Raw genomic sequence first — 16,621 nt, forward strand, 5'->3', positions numbered from 1 at the left:
GCAATTCTTTGTCGATATCTCGCATCTTTTTGGATTATTTTGATTTAGTCAAATGTATTAATTTATAAAGGACCAAAGAAAATTAACGCATACAGCCATGCGGAAAGTGATGGGTTTTTTTTTCTTCCGACTTTGTTAATGACAAGTACGTATGCTGAAAAATAGTGGAACATAAATGAGGGACCATTGACTGGAGGTCATCCGAAGAAATCATGTTAATTATAAAAGTTATAGACTTACAGTAAATGAATACTGTAGAGTGGCTATTAGTTCAAAATTAGAGAAACTCCAGCATTGGTTTGAAATTAATCAATTGATTTTAATTTCACATGCCAAAATATATGCTTGTAGTTATATATTCTAAAACTATGTCATTATATTAATTTGTACAAAATGAAAAATAATTAAAAAAAAACAACATGAGTGTGTCATATATTTAGTTATGCTCCATATCACTCTATTCTCTTCACAAACTTTCCGAATCTGCTCCACCGTCATTCGAGAGGTACATTTAGAGTTTCGTAGGTTTTTTTTTTTTTTTGCCTTTGGAGTCGCGTGGGAGAAGAACAACTTTCTGATGTTCGATATCGTGATTCCTTCATTGTTAGATATATGTAGGATCTATTATATGAAGATTAATGGATATATTGACGAATCATGAATTGGAGGGAAGTTAATATATGAATTTAAGACCGGAGTGTATGGTCCGCCACGTGGTCCAGCAGGCACGCGGCCTGGATTTAGTGGACCGTACGTGATACATGTATCATGAAAAATATAAAATGAAGAAGAAATATTAATTGATTGGTGTCAATCTTATATACAAATGCAAAAGAAATAAAACTTCAACACAATAGACTGAAAAAAAAAAAAAGATTTGAACACATCAGACAGATAAAGAGACAAAAAGATTATCACGAGCTTTGCTTTCTTCAAGGATTCAAATGCCTTCTGCAGAAGGGAAAACGAGAGAGACGCTAACAAGTAGGAAGATAATACAAAGCATTGGAAGAGCTTTCATTGCCATGTCGAATCCCGCTTGTAGTGGTTTCCTTTAATTTGTGGTAGTGGTACATCGTTTTTTTTTTTAGTTACCACTCCAATAAATCCGAATTAAATGAATACCATCCATTCATTTCGAATTTAGATTCCACCACATTTGCAGACTGAATCTGCGCACAAATTCCGAACCCGTTCGCATACTGGGCTTGCACACGCATCCGTGCGCGTACTGGATCGGCGCACCGACCCGTTTGCACTCTTGGTCTGCGTTCCTACCCGTTCGACCATTTCCTTTAAATTTTTAACAGGCGATGATGTAACCAGAATATTATTCTTTTGATTTCGTTTTCCTGTGGCGGACAGAGGTACAGTTGTTAGTGTAAAAAGATTTATCGATAACGAACTAAATCAATACCTTTCAAATATGTTGTCTATAATAAGTTCTGTATAGAATATAGTGAAATATATGCATTTACTGGTCATTCAACAAAAGTTTGGAATATTGGCAATTCAGTTTTAGTTGTTAATGATCAAATATATTGAGCTGTGAAGTATCACTGTTATTGTTATCGGTAATATAGCCCTTTATTATGGAAGCAGCTAACAGTCATCGGCCCTCAGTCCCCCGAAAATTCCCGGACTTTTTACACTAATTCTATAAATAAGTTTATTAGATCTGGTAATACTATGAAAACAATCCTATAAACAAGTTTAATGGATATTTTGCAGATGAAACCGCATGGTCCCAAATGAAAACGCGTGAAAGCTGTTGAAAACGTGTGGTCAACGAACAAAGTACAATTGAAGTACAATCGGCAGTTAAACTCGGGACCACCTTCTGTGACCATAAACATATTATCCTGTGAACATACAAATATTATCCTGTGAACATACACGTATTATCCTGTGAACATACACATATTATCCTATTAACATACAAATATTATCCTGTGAACATATACATATTATCCTGTGAACATACACATATTATTCTGTTAACATACATATTGTACTTGAAATTATGGCAGTTGAAAGCGCGTTGTTTCCGGGTATGACAGTTGAAAGCGCATGGCCGAAAAAGTACTTTGAGAGCGCGTTGGAACTAAGCTAAAAAGGGAAGGATTTTATACGCGGAGATTTTCGGGGTTTAGGGTTTTTTATACGCGGAGATTTTCGGGGAACTGTAGCCCGAGGGACGTTACCTTTTCACCTTTATTAAATGTTTTATAATCTCGATATTAAAATGTTATACGAGTAGCTGCATATAGTGAATGCCACCGAACGGGTAGGAAAGCTATTAGCTGCGCACCGCCCGTTAAAAATTTAAAGGAAATGGTCGAACGGGTAGGAACGCAGACCAGGGGTGCGAATGGGTCGGTGCGCCGATTCAATACGCGAACGGGTCAGTTCGCAAGCCCAAGCTGTGAGCGGATCGGTCCGCAGGCCCAGTACGTGAACGAGTTCGGAATCCGTGTGCGGATTCGGTCTGCGAATGTGGTGGAATCTGAATTCGAAATCAATGAGTGGTATTTATTTAATTCTGATTTATTGGGGGTGGTAACTAAAAAAAACGGAGTGGTACATAACCACCCAAAGGAAATTAACGCATACAGCCTTGCGGGAAGTGATTTTTTTTTTCTCTGTTTTTTTTTTTGACGGATTGGGACTTTGTCAGTGACAACTATGTTGAAAAGTAGTGTAAATCTTGTCAAAAAAAAAAATTAAAAAATAGTGTAAATCATAAATGAGGGACAGTTGAATGGAGGTCAACCGAAGAAATCATGTTAATTAGAAAAGTTACAGACTTGCACTAAATTAATATTGTAGACTAGCTATTAGTTCAAAATTAGAGAAACCCCAGCATTTGGTTAGAAATTTATTAATTGATTTTAATTTCACATGCCAAAATAAATGCTTGCACGTTATATATTCTAAAATGATGTAATTATATCAATTTGTAAAAAATGAAAAATAATTAGAAAAACAAAATGAGTGTGTCATATATTTAGTTATGCTCCATATCACTCTATTTTCTAATTATTTTTCATTTCTCTTCGCGAACTTTCTGAATCTGCGCTCCACCGTCATCCGAAAGGTAGATCTAGGGTTTCGTAGGTTTTTTTCACCTTTGGAGTTGCGTGGGAAAAAGAGCAACTTTATGATGTTCGATATTGTGATTTTTTTTTTTCATTGTTAAAGATATCTAGGATCTATTATATGAAGATTAATGGATATATTGACTTATCACAACTTGGAGGGAAGTTAATAAATCCCATTCAATGATTATTAGTAGTCATGCATGTTATCATAAGAAAAAAAAATCTCTTGTTACGGACGATTATTTTCAAAGTATAATTAAGGATTACGAATCATATTAATTTCACAGCTCAATTTATATCAAATCACAGTAATTTATTCAGCTGGTACATAGATACATACTTAACGTGTGTGTACGTAGTGTACACATTACAAGGTTCCCTCTTTATCTTTCGAGGTTACATACATAAATTTCACTTAAATTAATTAATGCTTATACGCATAAATATGTTCTTACATTATTCTTCAACTCTTTTGTCTAAATATGGATTAATCTTCTATGGTGGGCAATTATGATATATTTTTTTATTGCAGCTTGGAGTGTATGGTCGGCCACGTGGTACAGCAGGCGTACTTCCTGGGTTTTGTGGATTACCTGTATCATGCAAAATATAAAATGAAAAAGAAATTTACGGCATTAAGTGTCAATTATAAATATTGAACCTCCAATCTTATATACAACAAATGCAAACCAACCACAAACACTAGGTAAGTAGCTAGCTTCGAACAGAACACATCATTTTGGCTCAAAGACTTAAAGTTGATTCAAGCAAGAAAGAATTCAAGAAATCAGACAGAGATTATCACCAGCTTTGCTTTCTTCAAGGGTTCGAATGCCCTCTGCAGAAGGGAAAACGAGAGAGGCGCTAACAAGTAGGAAGACAATACAAAGCATTGGAAGAGCTTTCATTGCCATGTCGAATCCTGCTTGTAGTGGTTTCCTTTGTGATACTGGTACATAACCACCCAAAGGGTTCCAATATATATAGAGAGATATCTGTGAGATTTTGGAGTTATTTTTTTGTATATTTTATTGATTATTATTAGCAATGAGTCCTTGGCTAAAATTTCCACTAGTTGGTCTCTATTTTTGTCCCATTGCATTTGAAGTTTCCGCATCCTAGCTATATATCCAGCCCCCTGTTATTTATTTTCCTTGGAATATTATGTATCTATCTGGACCGTTCATGTATTTCACTATATGCAGGAGAAATTTTGATCGGCCCGATTAAACTCTTAATGAGAATCAATTTCCTTTATTTTATTTATCTTGCATTAGTTTATAGCTCGGGATGGACAGATAACTGTGTGGCATATCACAGATTTAACTTGTCTGTGGCGAACACTGACTAGTAAAAGGAAAATGTATAAAAAACACATCTGTTACTTGTGGTGACACAAAATTAGCTCGTAGCTTGTGTGGTTCGATTGTGACTCAAAAGCTCGTAGCTATAGAACTAACTTGTCGTGACACAAAAGCTCGTAGAATTAACTTGTATGGGATTAGGGGTGACACAAAAGCTCATAGTTTGTGGTTCGATCGCGACTCGCACCTGATTCGTTCGTTTACAGTTCACTCGTGACTTGGACGAGCCAATTCGTAACAAGTTCATGCTGAACCAAGATCATTGCCACCCCTACACCTGCAACATCTTGTGATATTGTTGTGAGCGCCTCAAAAAACCATAGTCATGCACTAATTAGTTTACATAATGATAGCTCCCCACTAAATGGTGTGTTTGATTGAATTCAAATCTATTTTATTTATATATAATTTGAAAAGAGTTATGCACTGTTCATTTATAGTGATATCTCTATTTTTATTCGACAAATACGGTTGAGATGCTCTTACTCAGCTATCTTTCTTTTTTTTTTTTTTTTATTTTGGTTGCTCTGTCAAGTCGACATGTATTATCTCATTCTAAACTCTCTCTTCGGATCTGTTCCCCTCTTCGTCCTATCTACTTTAGCCTTATAAATATAAAATAATAAAATAATAATAGTCAATTGATCTCATTCTCTATTTTTTCCTCCGCCCTATAATAATAGTCAATTGAAAAATAGTGGAACATAAACGAGGGACCATTGACTGGAGGTCAATCCACAACAAGAATGAGACACTTTTCACGAGAATAAAAAAATGACTTTTTGCGACGGACTACTCTCATTGTTCATCTTTTCTTTTTGCGACGGACTATAGTCATAAATGCGCTTTTTCTATCGCTTTTTCTCTTCGGATCTGTTTCCCTCTTCGTCCTATCTTCTTTAGCCTTAAACATCATATAAAAATTAATAATAATAATAATAATAATAATCAATTGATCTCATTCTCTATTTTTTCCTCCGCGCGCCATATATTGAATCAATTGTTAACGGATAGTCTTGTTGTCAAAATGGTTGGTTATATATTAGTATATGTGTGGTATTTGTAATTGTTATATTTCATTTTCTGTCTTCATACAAATGATTTACCATTTGAATTTAATAAAGATATGAATTTGAAGTAAAACAAATATATTATCTCATCTCAAAATAAAATTCAGAGTTATTACTTTTAACCTATCCACTAAAAGTCGTCGATTGGATCTGGTCACGTTTTAAATCGTATAGGATGAAATTATATACCCTGACAATAATTCGCATCTCTTAATATAATTAGTTTCGGAATAAAGAATCCTCAAGTCTATTTGTCAAATTCTTTCATTTTTTTTTAAATTAATCCATTTAATGTTTTTGTACACTATCAAATTAAATTATAAAACTTATTTTCCGAGGTCCTTTCAATTGAGTTTAAAAGTTTTGTAATAGAGAAGTGATCCACTTACAACATTTGTAAGTTACAATATCTTACAATAATTCAATTTTGTGATTTTTAAAATTCAAACAGTCGATCCAAATCATTCAACATGAGATCTATATCAATGTGCTTGGAGATCAAATTTTACATTTTTATGAATTTTTTTTTACTATTTATAAAGTATTTTACAAAATCGATATTTTTCAGTGACCTAGAATTGTCTAAAAGTATCAGTTTTATAAATATTTATTAAATAGTAAAAAAAAATTCAAAAAAAATATAAAATTTTATCTCCAAGCATATTTTAATATAGAGATCATATGGAATGATTTGGATCAACTGTTTAGACTTTTAAATTAAAAATTAAATTATTATAAAATATTGTAACTTACAAATGTTGTAAGTGGATCCCTCCTCTTTGTTCTTTGTGACGAAGATTTCATATAATGTCGTTGTCGTTGAAGATTTCATCTCACTTCTTACCCACGTGTTTTTTTAGTGGATATTACTTGATTTCAATTCACCAATGATTTTGTCAAGATTTAGAAAAGGATAAGAAGGCCGAATAAAATGAAAAGTACAGTTCGGGCTGAACAAAGCAAATTCGGTCCTATCCAATTCACCCTTCGCACCTCACAAATTAATTAGTTAAAGTTCAGCATTTCTTAATAGAGATATTTGCCTTAATAGAGATATTTGCCGAACAAAGAATCTGAACCTCATGTTTTTTTTTGAGGTCCATATTTCAAACTTCAAAGAGATAATCCGAATCACTCAACATGATCTCCATATTGAAATGTATTACACTACAACAGAACATAATTTTTGCAACCGGTATCAGAGACCGAGGATTACGCCGGTCGCAGAAACTAATTTTGCTGCCGAAAAAAAAAAAATTAACCAAAAAACGGCGACCAAAGTCGCAGTGACTTTCTACGACCGATCAGCGACCGGCGCCCTCCCCAGTCGCTGAAGTTTTTTGGTAAAAAAAAACAAGGTGGCGACTTCTTCTACCCGCGTCAGAACCCTAGCTCGCCAGCCTCCTCTCTGTCTCCCGCCCTCGCTAGCCTAAACCCTCGCCAGTAGATGACATAAACTAATCCTCTCTGTCTCCCGTCTCTCCCATTTCATTGATTCCCCTTCTCTTCCTCTCTGCGAAAAAGGAGCAACCACCAGACAGGTGCCAGTCGCTTCCGCCGGTGCCAGTCGCCTCCGCCTCTGCCTGCGCGAAGAAGAAGGATTGCGCCTCCACCTGTGCCGCCTCTACTGTAGCAAGGTATAGTAGCTCCTTTTACTCTGATTTTGCTCCTAATTTGAGAATTTGATTGAATGTCGTTGCAACGTAAATTGAATGTCGTTGGTTCTGATTTTGAGGGTAAAATGGCATGTTTTGTCACTGGTTAGCTCCAGTTCTGATTTATGTTAGCATTTTTTTTTAAATAGTTTCATAACCCCATGCATCATCAAGGCAAGTTTATAAAAAGGCGTCATTTTTTGGAGTGCATATCCTGTGAGATATCTCATATTTTGCGTGCACGACATGTCCAGTTTCGGTGATAGGCAGGGGGGCAGTAATATTTGAATTATCAAGGCCCACAAAATTAAATTAATGTTTGTTGTTGCTATTTATTTATTATCTTATTTATAAAAATAATGAGTCTATTTATTTGTTTGATATGCATTAGTTTGAGAGAATACTAGTCATAAACATTGTAAACGAGTGGATGTTACCTTGAAGAATTTATGTTTGTAATGAATTTCAAAAGGGTATCGCAAAGAAGTGAAAGAACCCATGTTTGTATCTATTACAACAAAATGGCATGTTTGTTGTTGGCATGTCTTGGTTCTAATTTTCTATTTTTTATTTTTTTTTACTATTTGGGATGGATATATAATTGTTGGGTTCCTAGCTGTTTCTTGTTAGTGCAGTAATTACTGAATTGTTCTATCTACATACTTGTTACTATTTGGGATGGATAATTTCTGATTTTAATGAAATTGATGGGGTCATTATATATTAGTAATAATTCAGTCATGGTTTATGATGTGAATCATCATTTTTTATGACATTAATAAATAAATTAAATGATTGGCATATATAATATATAAATTTGTAGAAATAGAATGAATGATGACATGAATTTCTAAATATTTACAATCTGCTTTGTCATGCAATATTTAATTTATATATATGGTATAGGTAAAGAGGCTCAAAAGATAGGTACGGAATAAACAGAAGATTTGCTTGTAGTCAGGCAAGTTCTCTCTCTCTCTTAATGAAATTGTTGTTAATTATATTATTAATTGCATAGTTATTAGTATAGTATTGTTTTATGATCCAACTAAACCGGAATATTTAGTATGCCTTTTAGGTCTATACCCGTTCAAAATTAATCCAATAGGGATTAATTTTGAATAGTTCCCGGTTTGGGACTGCTCTTTGAATGCTTTGTCTCAGTTAGGATGTGAAGAAATGTCTATGGATTTAGTACTTAAGAAAGGTTTGGTATCATTTTTCCCTGTTGTTCCTACGAGTATGTATTGAAACATGTCCAATAGAATGTGTTTCTAACGCGTACTCGGGGAACTAAGGGGAAATGCTGCCCAATTTTTCATAAATATATATTAGATCCATAGACATTTCTTCACTACTGAGACATAGCATTCAAAGAGTGGGATATGATTGTACACCGGCCCTTTGTAAGACCCAAAAGACTAACGACTTTGGACCTATTTATATTTAATGTCATTATTTCATTGAAGCGAGAGAGTAAATAGCAAGACATAACTTTAATTTTAGTTTTGACCTCGTGTGCATTTTATTTAATTTAGATCTAACCAAGGCAAGTCAAGGCAAGGCAGGGCAAGCGAAGCGTCTTCTCTCTCTATCTGGTACGTATGTTTAAATTCATAGTTTATGTAGTGTAGATGCCGCTTGTATGGCTGTATACAAGTCCTGTTGCATGGATGATGCAACAATTGATTGTGATTTCTTCCATGACTTGCTTTAGAGGGAACGAACCCAAGGGCGCGCACCGAGACAGGAGCAAACACAAGGGCGCGAACCCAGATGGAGCGATGAGCTGTTTCAGCCTACCCATACGAACAAGAAGACGGGGAGAATACGTTAGTACTAAGGCTAAAAATGCACAGGTAATAGTACTTTCGAATCGTTGTATAAAATATCATGTTTCATGTTGTACGTAACATTATTGTTATATTTTACAAAATTTGCAGCTAAAATATGAGAAAGCTATGAAGGACAAGTATGGAGAGGATAAAGAGAAATGGTCCAGATACGACGGCGATCTCTGGTTCACTACGGGCGTTGATGATCAGAATGCCCACGCCGATAACTATGGTCTCGGTGCTCTAGGTAAAATAAACATTCTTTGAAATTTTAAATTTATTTTTAGTTTTGTCAGATAATACTAATTGTCTTACATTTAATGTTTCAGGCAAGACGAGAGGCATGTTTCGCTTTGGTGGATCTAGCAGTGCTCAGTCACAGTCATATTCTTCTATGCCGCCATCGACGCATCTCACAGAAGAAGATATTGAGAGGATATCTTCTCGGGTACTTGATAGGATGGAGGCTCACATCGAGGCTCAGGTGGAGGCTCGGTTCAGAGCTTCTTCGGTACAAAATTTAATCGTTTCAGTATGTTTTTTTAATTGTGAACTCTAAACCCTTAATCATAATTATCTAAAATACTTTCTTACAACCTCACAGGAAGGTTCGGGCTCGCATCCGACCTCGATGCCCGCTCAGGATGATGAGGATGATGACGGAGATGATGACGAGGGGCATTACTTGGATGTCGCTGACCAGATGGTACTGCTTAGGTTTTTTATATATTTATATCTTGTTAGATGATATTGTTTATTGTTTATGGTACTGTTTACTGCTTGAGTTACTTGGATATTTATGTTTGATGAGATGATATACAGTTTCTTGATCTTTATGTTTATATTTGTTTGTATGCTTATGTTATACGCGATGTTTATGTTCTATGCGATTGTTATGTTGTTTTTGTATCGATTTTTATGTTTATGTTATGATGTATGTTGTATGCGATCGTTATGTTGTTTGTGTATCGATTTTTATGTTTATGTTATGATGTATGATGTATGATGTATGTTGTATGTTGGTACGTGTAGTACCAATTAATTAAATTGTGCAAATATAAATAACAAAAAAAATATCAAAAACCTAAAATAAGGTATCTGCGACCGGAATATTATATCAGCGACCGTTTTCTAAACGTTTTTTTGATCGCAGAAACTCTTATCTGACGTCAGCAAAAAACTTTCAGAGACCGTTTTTTAGTTTCAGCCACCGTTGTTATCCCTCGCAGAAACTTTTTCCTGACGTCAGCAAAAAAAACAGCGACGAAAAAAATTTGGTCGCAAAAAAATTATCAGCGACCGGCTGGCGTCATTCAGCGACCGTTGACGTCAGCAGAAGAGTATCTGCGACAAAGCTTACAGCGACCGTTGACGTCAGCAGAAGAGTATCTGCGACAAAGCTTACAATGACCGGCCTTTCTGCGACTGGAATATTTTATCAGCGACCGTTTTATCTATCTGAGACCGACGATACAAATATCTGCGACCGGAAAACCGATCGCAGAAAGTCCTTTCTGCCGTAGTGTTAGGAGACCAAATTTTACATTTTTTTTTAGAATATTTCTAAATCACTATTTTTTATGGTCTAGAATCCGTCCAAAAATAATGTTTTTCTACCTATCTAAAAAAATAGTAAAAATATTTCAAAAAATATAAAATTTAGTCTCCAAGCACAAAGAACAAAGAGGAGGGGTCCACTTATATATATAATAGAGGTTGGCTGATATCAAAACGTTTGCACCACGGCTTCCGGGCAACCAAGTCGTTTTCTGATTTTTAAAGTCCAAATGATCGATCCAAACCGTTAGATGTGATCCCTATATTAAAATGTGCTTGGAGACCAAATTTTACTCTTTTTTTTAATTTTTTTTACTATTTATTAAGCCATTTTGAAAATCGCTAATCTAACGGTGCCTTCTGGTTTTACTGTTTGGCTAAGCTACCATTGAATTAGTGATTTTCAAAGTGACTTAATAAATAATAAAAAAATTCAATAAAAATATAAAATTTGGTCTCTAAGCACATATTAATATATGGATCACATCTAATGGTTTGGATCGATCATTTTGGACTTTAAAAATCGAAAAACAACTTGGTTGCATAGTAGCCGTGGTGCAAACATTTTGATATGAGGCAACCTATATATATATATATATATAGAGTTAGGCTAGGGTGCTATGGATAGCATAGTGGCCTCTATGCTACGGCTCAATATTCGAGTTTTCAAAATCCAAACGGTCGATCCGAACCGTTCATCTTATTCTCCATATTAATATCTGCTTGGGGACCAAATTTTACATTTTTCTGAATTTTTTTACTATTTATTAAGTATTTTACAAAATTGTTGATCCAACGGTGGCTGCACAAAACAGTAAAACCGTTGGATTAGCGATTTTCAAAGTGGCTTAATAAATAGTAAAAAAATTCATAAAATTATAAAATTTGGTCTCCAAGCAGATATTAATATGGAGAATAAGATGAACGGTTCGGATCGACCGTTTGGATTTTGAAAACTCGAATATTGAGCCATAGCATAGAGGCCACTATGCTATCCATAGCACCCCAGCCTAACTCTATATATATATATATATGAGTCAATCCGAACCGTTCAAAATAATATTTATACTAAAAAATGCATGGAGATGAAAATTTTTTTATATATATATTTTTACTATTTTTTAATATTGGTACAAAATGACTGTTTTTGAACCGTTCAAAAATTAGTGATTTTCTACCCATCTTAAAAAATAGTAAAAAATTTCCAAAAATTATAAAATTTCATCCCTAGCCATATTTTAGTATAGAGATGAGCTACGGTGAGTTGTGAAGTAAAACGTGTTTCTACTTCACGTCGTATTTTTATTTTGAAAGTCCAAACGACCGATCCGAACCATTAGATGTGATCTCCATATGAAAATGTGCTTCGAGACCAAATTTTACATTTTTTGGAATTTTTTTACTATTTATTAAGCAATTTTGAAAACTATTGTTTTGCTGTGAACAGTAAAAATTTCTAGACCATCGGATTAGCGATTTTCAAAATTGCTTAATAAATAGTAAAAAAATTCCAAAAAATGTAAAATTTGTTCTCCAAGCACATTTCAATATGGAGATCATGTTGAGCAGTTCGGATCGGTCGTTTGGATTTTCAAATCGCAAAATATGAGTGGGAAGTAAAATAGTCGTTTTACTTCGCAACTCACCGTAGCCCATCTCTTTTAGTATATATATCATGTTGAATGGTTTAGATCAATAATTTGGACATTGCAAACAAAGATATAAAATATGAAGTATGATAATGTATGAAAGACATGAGGTATTGGAACCCTGCTACGGCCATTTTTTTATAAATGCCCCGACCACCAGGCCCACGGGCGGTTCACTGTGCATAGCTGACCGCTCGCCCAAGGAGCGGTTCGCTATGGATCCCTATAAATACAGTTTTTTGTCTCTCCTGTCCACTCTAAACCCATTCTAAACCCACTTCAAAGGTAGAGAAGAAGAAAGAGAGAGCGCATGCGATTTTTCAGGGGATTTCGGACGATTTTCTGGGCGACTATAGCTACAGGTATTTTTTTTAATTTCTTTTTAATTATTTTATAATTAGCCATTGATTACTGTACCCGTAGTATATAATTATTGTACAATTAGTCTTTAATTACTGTCATAATTAACTTTGAAATTACTATTTAGAATCAATCGATTATCCTATAATCCTTATGTAATTACTTCTTAAACGTAGTTTGTCAAGAAAAAAATATTAATTGCACTATATGTGAGCAACAAACTAATTCGGGGTGCCGAGGGCGTGTATTACACGAAAGATGTCAAATTTGGCTTCCAGTCTTTTTGTATACTAGTTGGGGTTCATACCAGTTGGGGTTTACACCAGTCTTTTCTTATACTAGTATCTTAAGTTCCAAAAATGTGGTACTAACATTAACCTTGAAGTCAAATTCGGCATCTTTCGTATAATACACACCCTCTGCATCTTGAATTAGCTTGCCGCCTACATACAGTGCAATTAATATTTTTTCCTTGATAAACTACATTTAAAAAGTAATTACATAAGGATTACAGGATAATCAGTGATTCTAAATAGCAATTTAAAAGCTAATTATGACAGTAATTAAAGACTAATTTTACAATAATTATATACTACTGGTACATTAATGAACGATTAATTATAAAATAATTAAAAATGAATTGATCTTACCCTAGCTGCTACCGTAAGGAGAATGAATTGATCTTACCCTAGCTGAATGGTACAGAATTTTCAAATCTTACCCTTACCCATTAAGAATTGATATTACCCTATTTAATCCTTACTTATTAAAATTATCGGGTAACGAAATAGTAGATGGTGAATAACGAATAATAGTAATATAATAATTAGTTTTATTATATTTTACAAATAGAACATCAAAACTCATTTATTTTGCACATGTGCAATGACATTACTAATAAAAAAATTAAAATTAAAATAAATGTGCAATTAATTTCAACTAAATTGTATTTTTTACAAAATATGAGAATTCAAAAATAAAATATATCATTCGATAGATCATAATAGGCTATTTCATACCTGTTATCATAATAGGCCATTTCGTACCCGTTACCATAAAGAGCATGCATGCATGTGTCTGTGTGTGTAAATCATAAAAATCTTAAAACATTAACCGAATGCCAAAGCAAGTTTGCAATATTAAGTTTGTATATGGGTATGTGTAAATCATAAAAGTCTTAAAACATTCATTGATCTAGGGGTGGCATTGAGCTAGCTCGGTCCGAGCTAGGCCCTGACTCAGCTTTTTAATTCTGGATCAAGCTACAGCCGAGCGAGCTGGACCTAGGGCATTCGAGCTAAAACCTCAGCTTGAACTCATGACAAGCCAGCTCAAGCTAGCTCGCGAGCTGACGAGCTGGCTCACTGGGTCTAGCTGAATCTTATTTTAAGAATAAAGTAAATTCTACATATTTTTTGGATTGAGCTAGATAGTGTAAATGCACACAAATTCATACAAATTTGCAAATTGATGCCTAGCCGAGCTAGCTCGTGAGCTGGCGAGCAAGTTAGACTCCTGCTTGAACTCGTTAATTTTGAACCGAGCTAGTAGTGAGCTAGCTCGTTAATAGCTCAGTCCAATAACAAACGAGCTATTAGCGAACGAATCAGGTACAAGTTACGACTGAACCACGAGCTATGAGTTTTTTTTCCACTCCTACACCGATCATTTGGAAATTATTAGCATCTGATTCTACAATTAATTTATTAGAGCTTCAGGGAAATTTCATGTACTTCCCTCAAAAACTTTGAAATTACATATTTTCCTCTTCTAAAAGTTTAAAACTCACATTTTTGAAAAATTATCCGTCTTTTAGAAGGAAATATTAAATTTCTAAAGTTCTAAGACAATACATGTCCGTGTCCGAGTTAATGCATGTCGGTTTTTAAAAACGATATCGCACCGAAGAGATATTTATTAATGCATGGTTCGTCAGTGTTAACTGTTAACAATTTTAAATTCTATTTTATATTAAATATGAATTATTAAAAAAAGTAAAAATAATTCATTAGAGATAATTATGTACTGTATATTAAATATGAACCATATACAAACAATATATAATAACTAAAAGTAATGTGGATCTTCTAACAGTACTAGATAATAATAATTAGTACTTACGAACTTATTATGAATAATATTACGACATACTATTAATAGTTAACATCAAAATGAATCCTTGTCTAGGAGTTTAGAAAATTGTATAGGAGTTTAGAAGATAATTAGAGGATTACATTACTCTTATTGTAAACTGTTGAATATAAACTCCTGTAATAATTTTTCATTGAATCAATGAATATGCCTACGGACTTTGAATATATATATATAAAAAAAATGAATCCTTGTCTGTTTCTCACATGTTTCCAATGTTAGTCAAAAAGTCAAAGAATCAAAGCAATACAATTCTAATGCAATTCTTTGTCGATATCTCGCATCTTTTCGGATTATTTTGATTTAGTCAAATGTATTTATAAAGGACCAAAGAAAATTAACGAATACAGCCATGCGGAAAGTGATGGGTTTTTTTTCTTCCGACTTTGTTAATGACAAGTACGTATGCTGAAAAATAGTGGAACATAAACGAGGGACCATTTCTACCGAAGAAATCATGTTAATTAGAAAAGTAACAGACTTACAATAAATGAATACTGTAGAGTAGCTATTAGTTCAAAATTAGAGAAACCCCAGCATTGGTTAGAAATTAATCATTTGATTTTAATTTCACATGCCAAAATATATATGCTTGTAGTTATATATTCTAAAACGATGTCATTATATCAATTTGTACAAAATGAAAAATAATTAGAAAAACAAAATGAGTATGTCATATATTTAGTTATGCGCCTTCATATCACTCTATTCTCTTATTTTTCATTTCTCTCCACGAACTTTCCGAATCTGCTCCACCATCATTCGAGAGGTAGATTTAGAGTTTCGTAGGTTGCTTTTTTTTTTGCCTTTGGAGTCGCGTGGGAGAAGAACAACTTTCTGATGTTCGATATCGTGATTCCTTCATTGTTAGATATATCTAGGATCTATTAAATATATGAAGATGAATGGATATATTGACGAATCATGAATTGGAGGGAAGTTAATATATAAATTCCAATCAATGATTATTAGTAGTCATGCATGTTAAAAAAAAAAAAAAGTCTTGTTAAGGACGATTATTTTCAAAGTACAAGGATTACGAATCATATTAATTTCACAGCTCAATTTAATTATATCAAATCACAGTAATTTATTCAGCAGGCACATAGATATTATAACGTGTGTACGTACGTAGTACGTAGTACACATTACAAGGTCCCCTCTTTATCTTTCACATGTTACATACATAAATTTCACTTAAATGCTTATACGCATAGTTGCATACATATGTTCTTACATTATTCTCCAACTCTTTTGTCTAAATATGGATTAATCTTCTATGGTGGGCAATTATGATATATATATATATATATATTTTTTTTTTATTACAGACCGGAGTGTATGGTCCACCACGTGGTCCAGCAGGCACGCGGCCTAGGTTTAGTGGACCGTACGTGATACATGTATCATGAAAAATATAAAAAGAAGAAGAAATATTAATTGATTGGTGTCAATCTTATATACAAATGCAAAAGAAAGAAAACTTGAACACAATAGACTGAAAAAAAAAAAAGATTTGAACACATCAGACAGAGAAAGAGACAAAAAAGAGATTATCACCAGCTTTGCTTTCTTCAAGGGTTCGAATGCCTTCTGCAGAAGGGAAAACGAGAGGCACTAACAAGTAGGAAGACAATACAAAGCATTCGAAGAGCTTTCATTCCCATGTCAAATCCCGCTTGTACTGCTTTCCTTTAATTTGTGGTAGTGGTACATAACCATCCAAAGGAAATTAACGCATACAGCGATGCAGGAAGTGATTTTTTTTCTCTGTTTTTTTTTTCACGGATTGGGACTTTGTTAACGACAAGTATGTTGAAAAGTAGTGTAAATCTGGTCAAAAATATATATATATATAGTGTAAATCATAAATGAGGGA

At 33.8% G+C, this 16,621-nt stretch overlaps 1 protein-coding gene and 1 long non-coding RNA gene across 2 annotated transcripts; one reads left to right on the forward strand and one right to left on the reverse strand.

Moving 5' to 3' along the window:
* Window positions 1–3,393: 3,393 nt before the first annotated feature.
* LOC144546555 (uncharacterized) lies at window positions 3,394–4,334 on the reverse strand. The gene is made up of 2 exons (XR_013508830.1): window positions 3,907–4,334; window positions 3,394–3,694 (listed from the first exon to the last, which is right to left on the reverse strand). It is a non-coding gene; the product is annotated as an uncharacterized LOC144546555 (long non-coding RNA).
* A 2,368-nt stretch (window positions 4,335–6,702) lies between these two features.
* Window positions 6,703–9,936, forward strand: LOC144547038 (uncharacterized). Its single transcript, XM_078295639.1, has 7 exons — window positions 6,703–7,172; window positions 8,097–8,151; window positions 8,729–8,788; window positions 8,908–9,049; window positions 9,134–9,272; window positions 9,355–9,536; window positions 9,630–9,936. Exons 4-7 carry the CDS (start codon window positions 8,975–8,977, stop codon window positions 9,771–9,773), a joined length of 540 nt encoding a protein of 179 aa, XP_078151765.1. The 5' UTR covers window positions 6,703–7,172; window positions 8,097–8,151; window positions 8,729–8,788; window positions 8,908–8,974; the 3' UTR covers window positions 9,774–9,936.
* The last annotated feature ends 6,685 nt before the right edge of the window (window positions 9,937–16,621 follow it).

Source organism: Carex rostrata, chromosome 30 (assembly GCF_964058835.1).
Source record: "Carex rostrata chromosome 30, lpCarRost1.2, whole genome shotgun sequence".
Classification (NCBI taxonomy): domain Eukaryota; kingdom Viridiplantae; phylum Streptophyta; class Magnoliopsida; order Poales; family Cyperaceae; genus Carex; species Carex rostrata.

Coding starts and splice junctions, on each gene's coding strand:
- LOC144547038 (XM_078295639.1), top strand. CDS start 8,975: ATGAGCTGTTTCAGCCTACCCATACGAACAAGAAGACGGGGAGAATAC. Junction 9,050..9,133: donor CTAAGGCTAAAAATGCACAG/GTAATAGTACTT, acceptor CAAAATTTGCAG/CTAAAATATGAGAAAGCTAT. Junction 9,537..9,629: donor CTCGGTTCAGAGCTTCTTCG/GTACAAAATTTA, acceptor ACAACCTCACAG/GAAGGTTCGGGCTCGCATCC.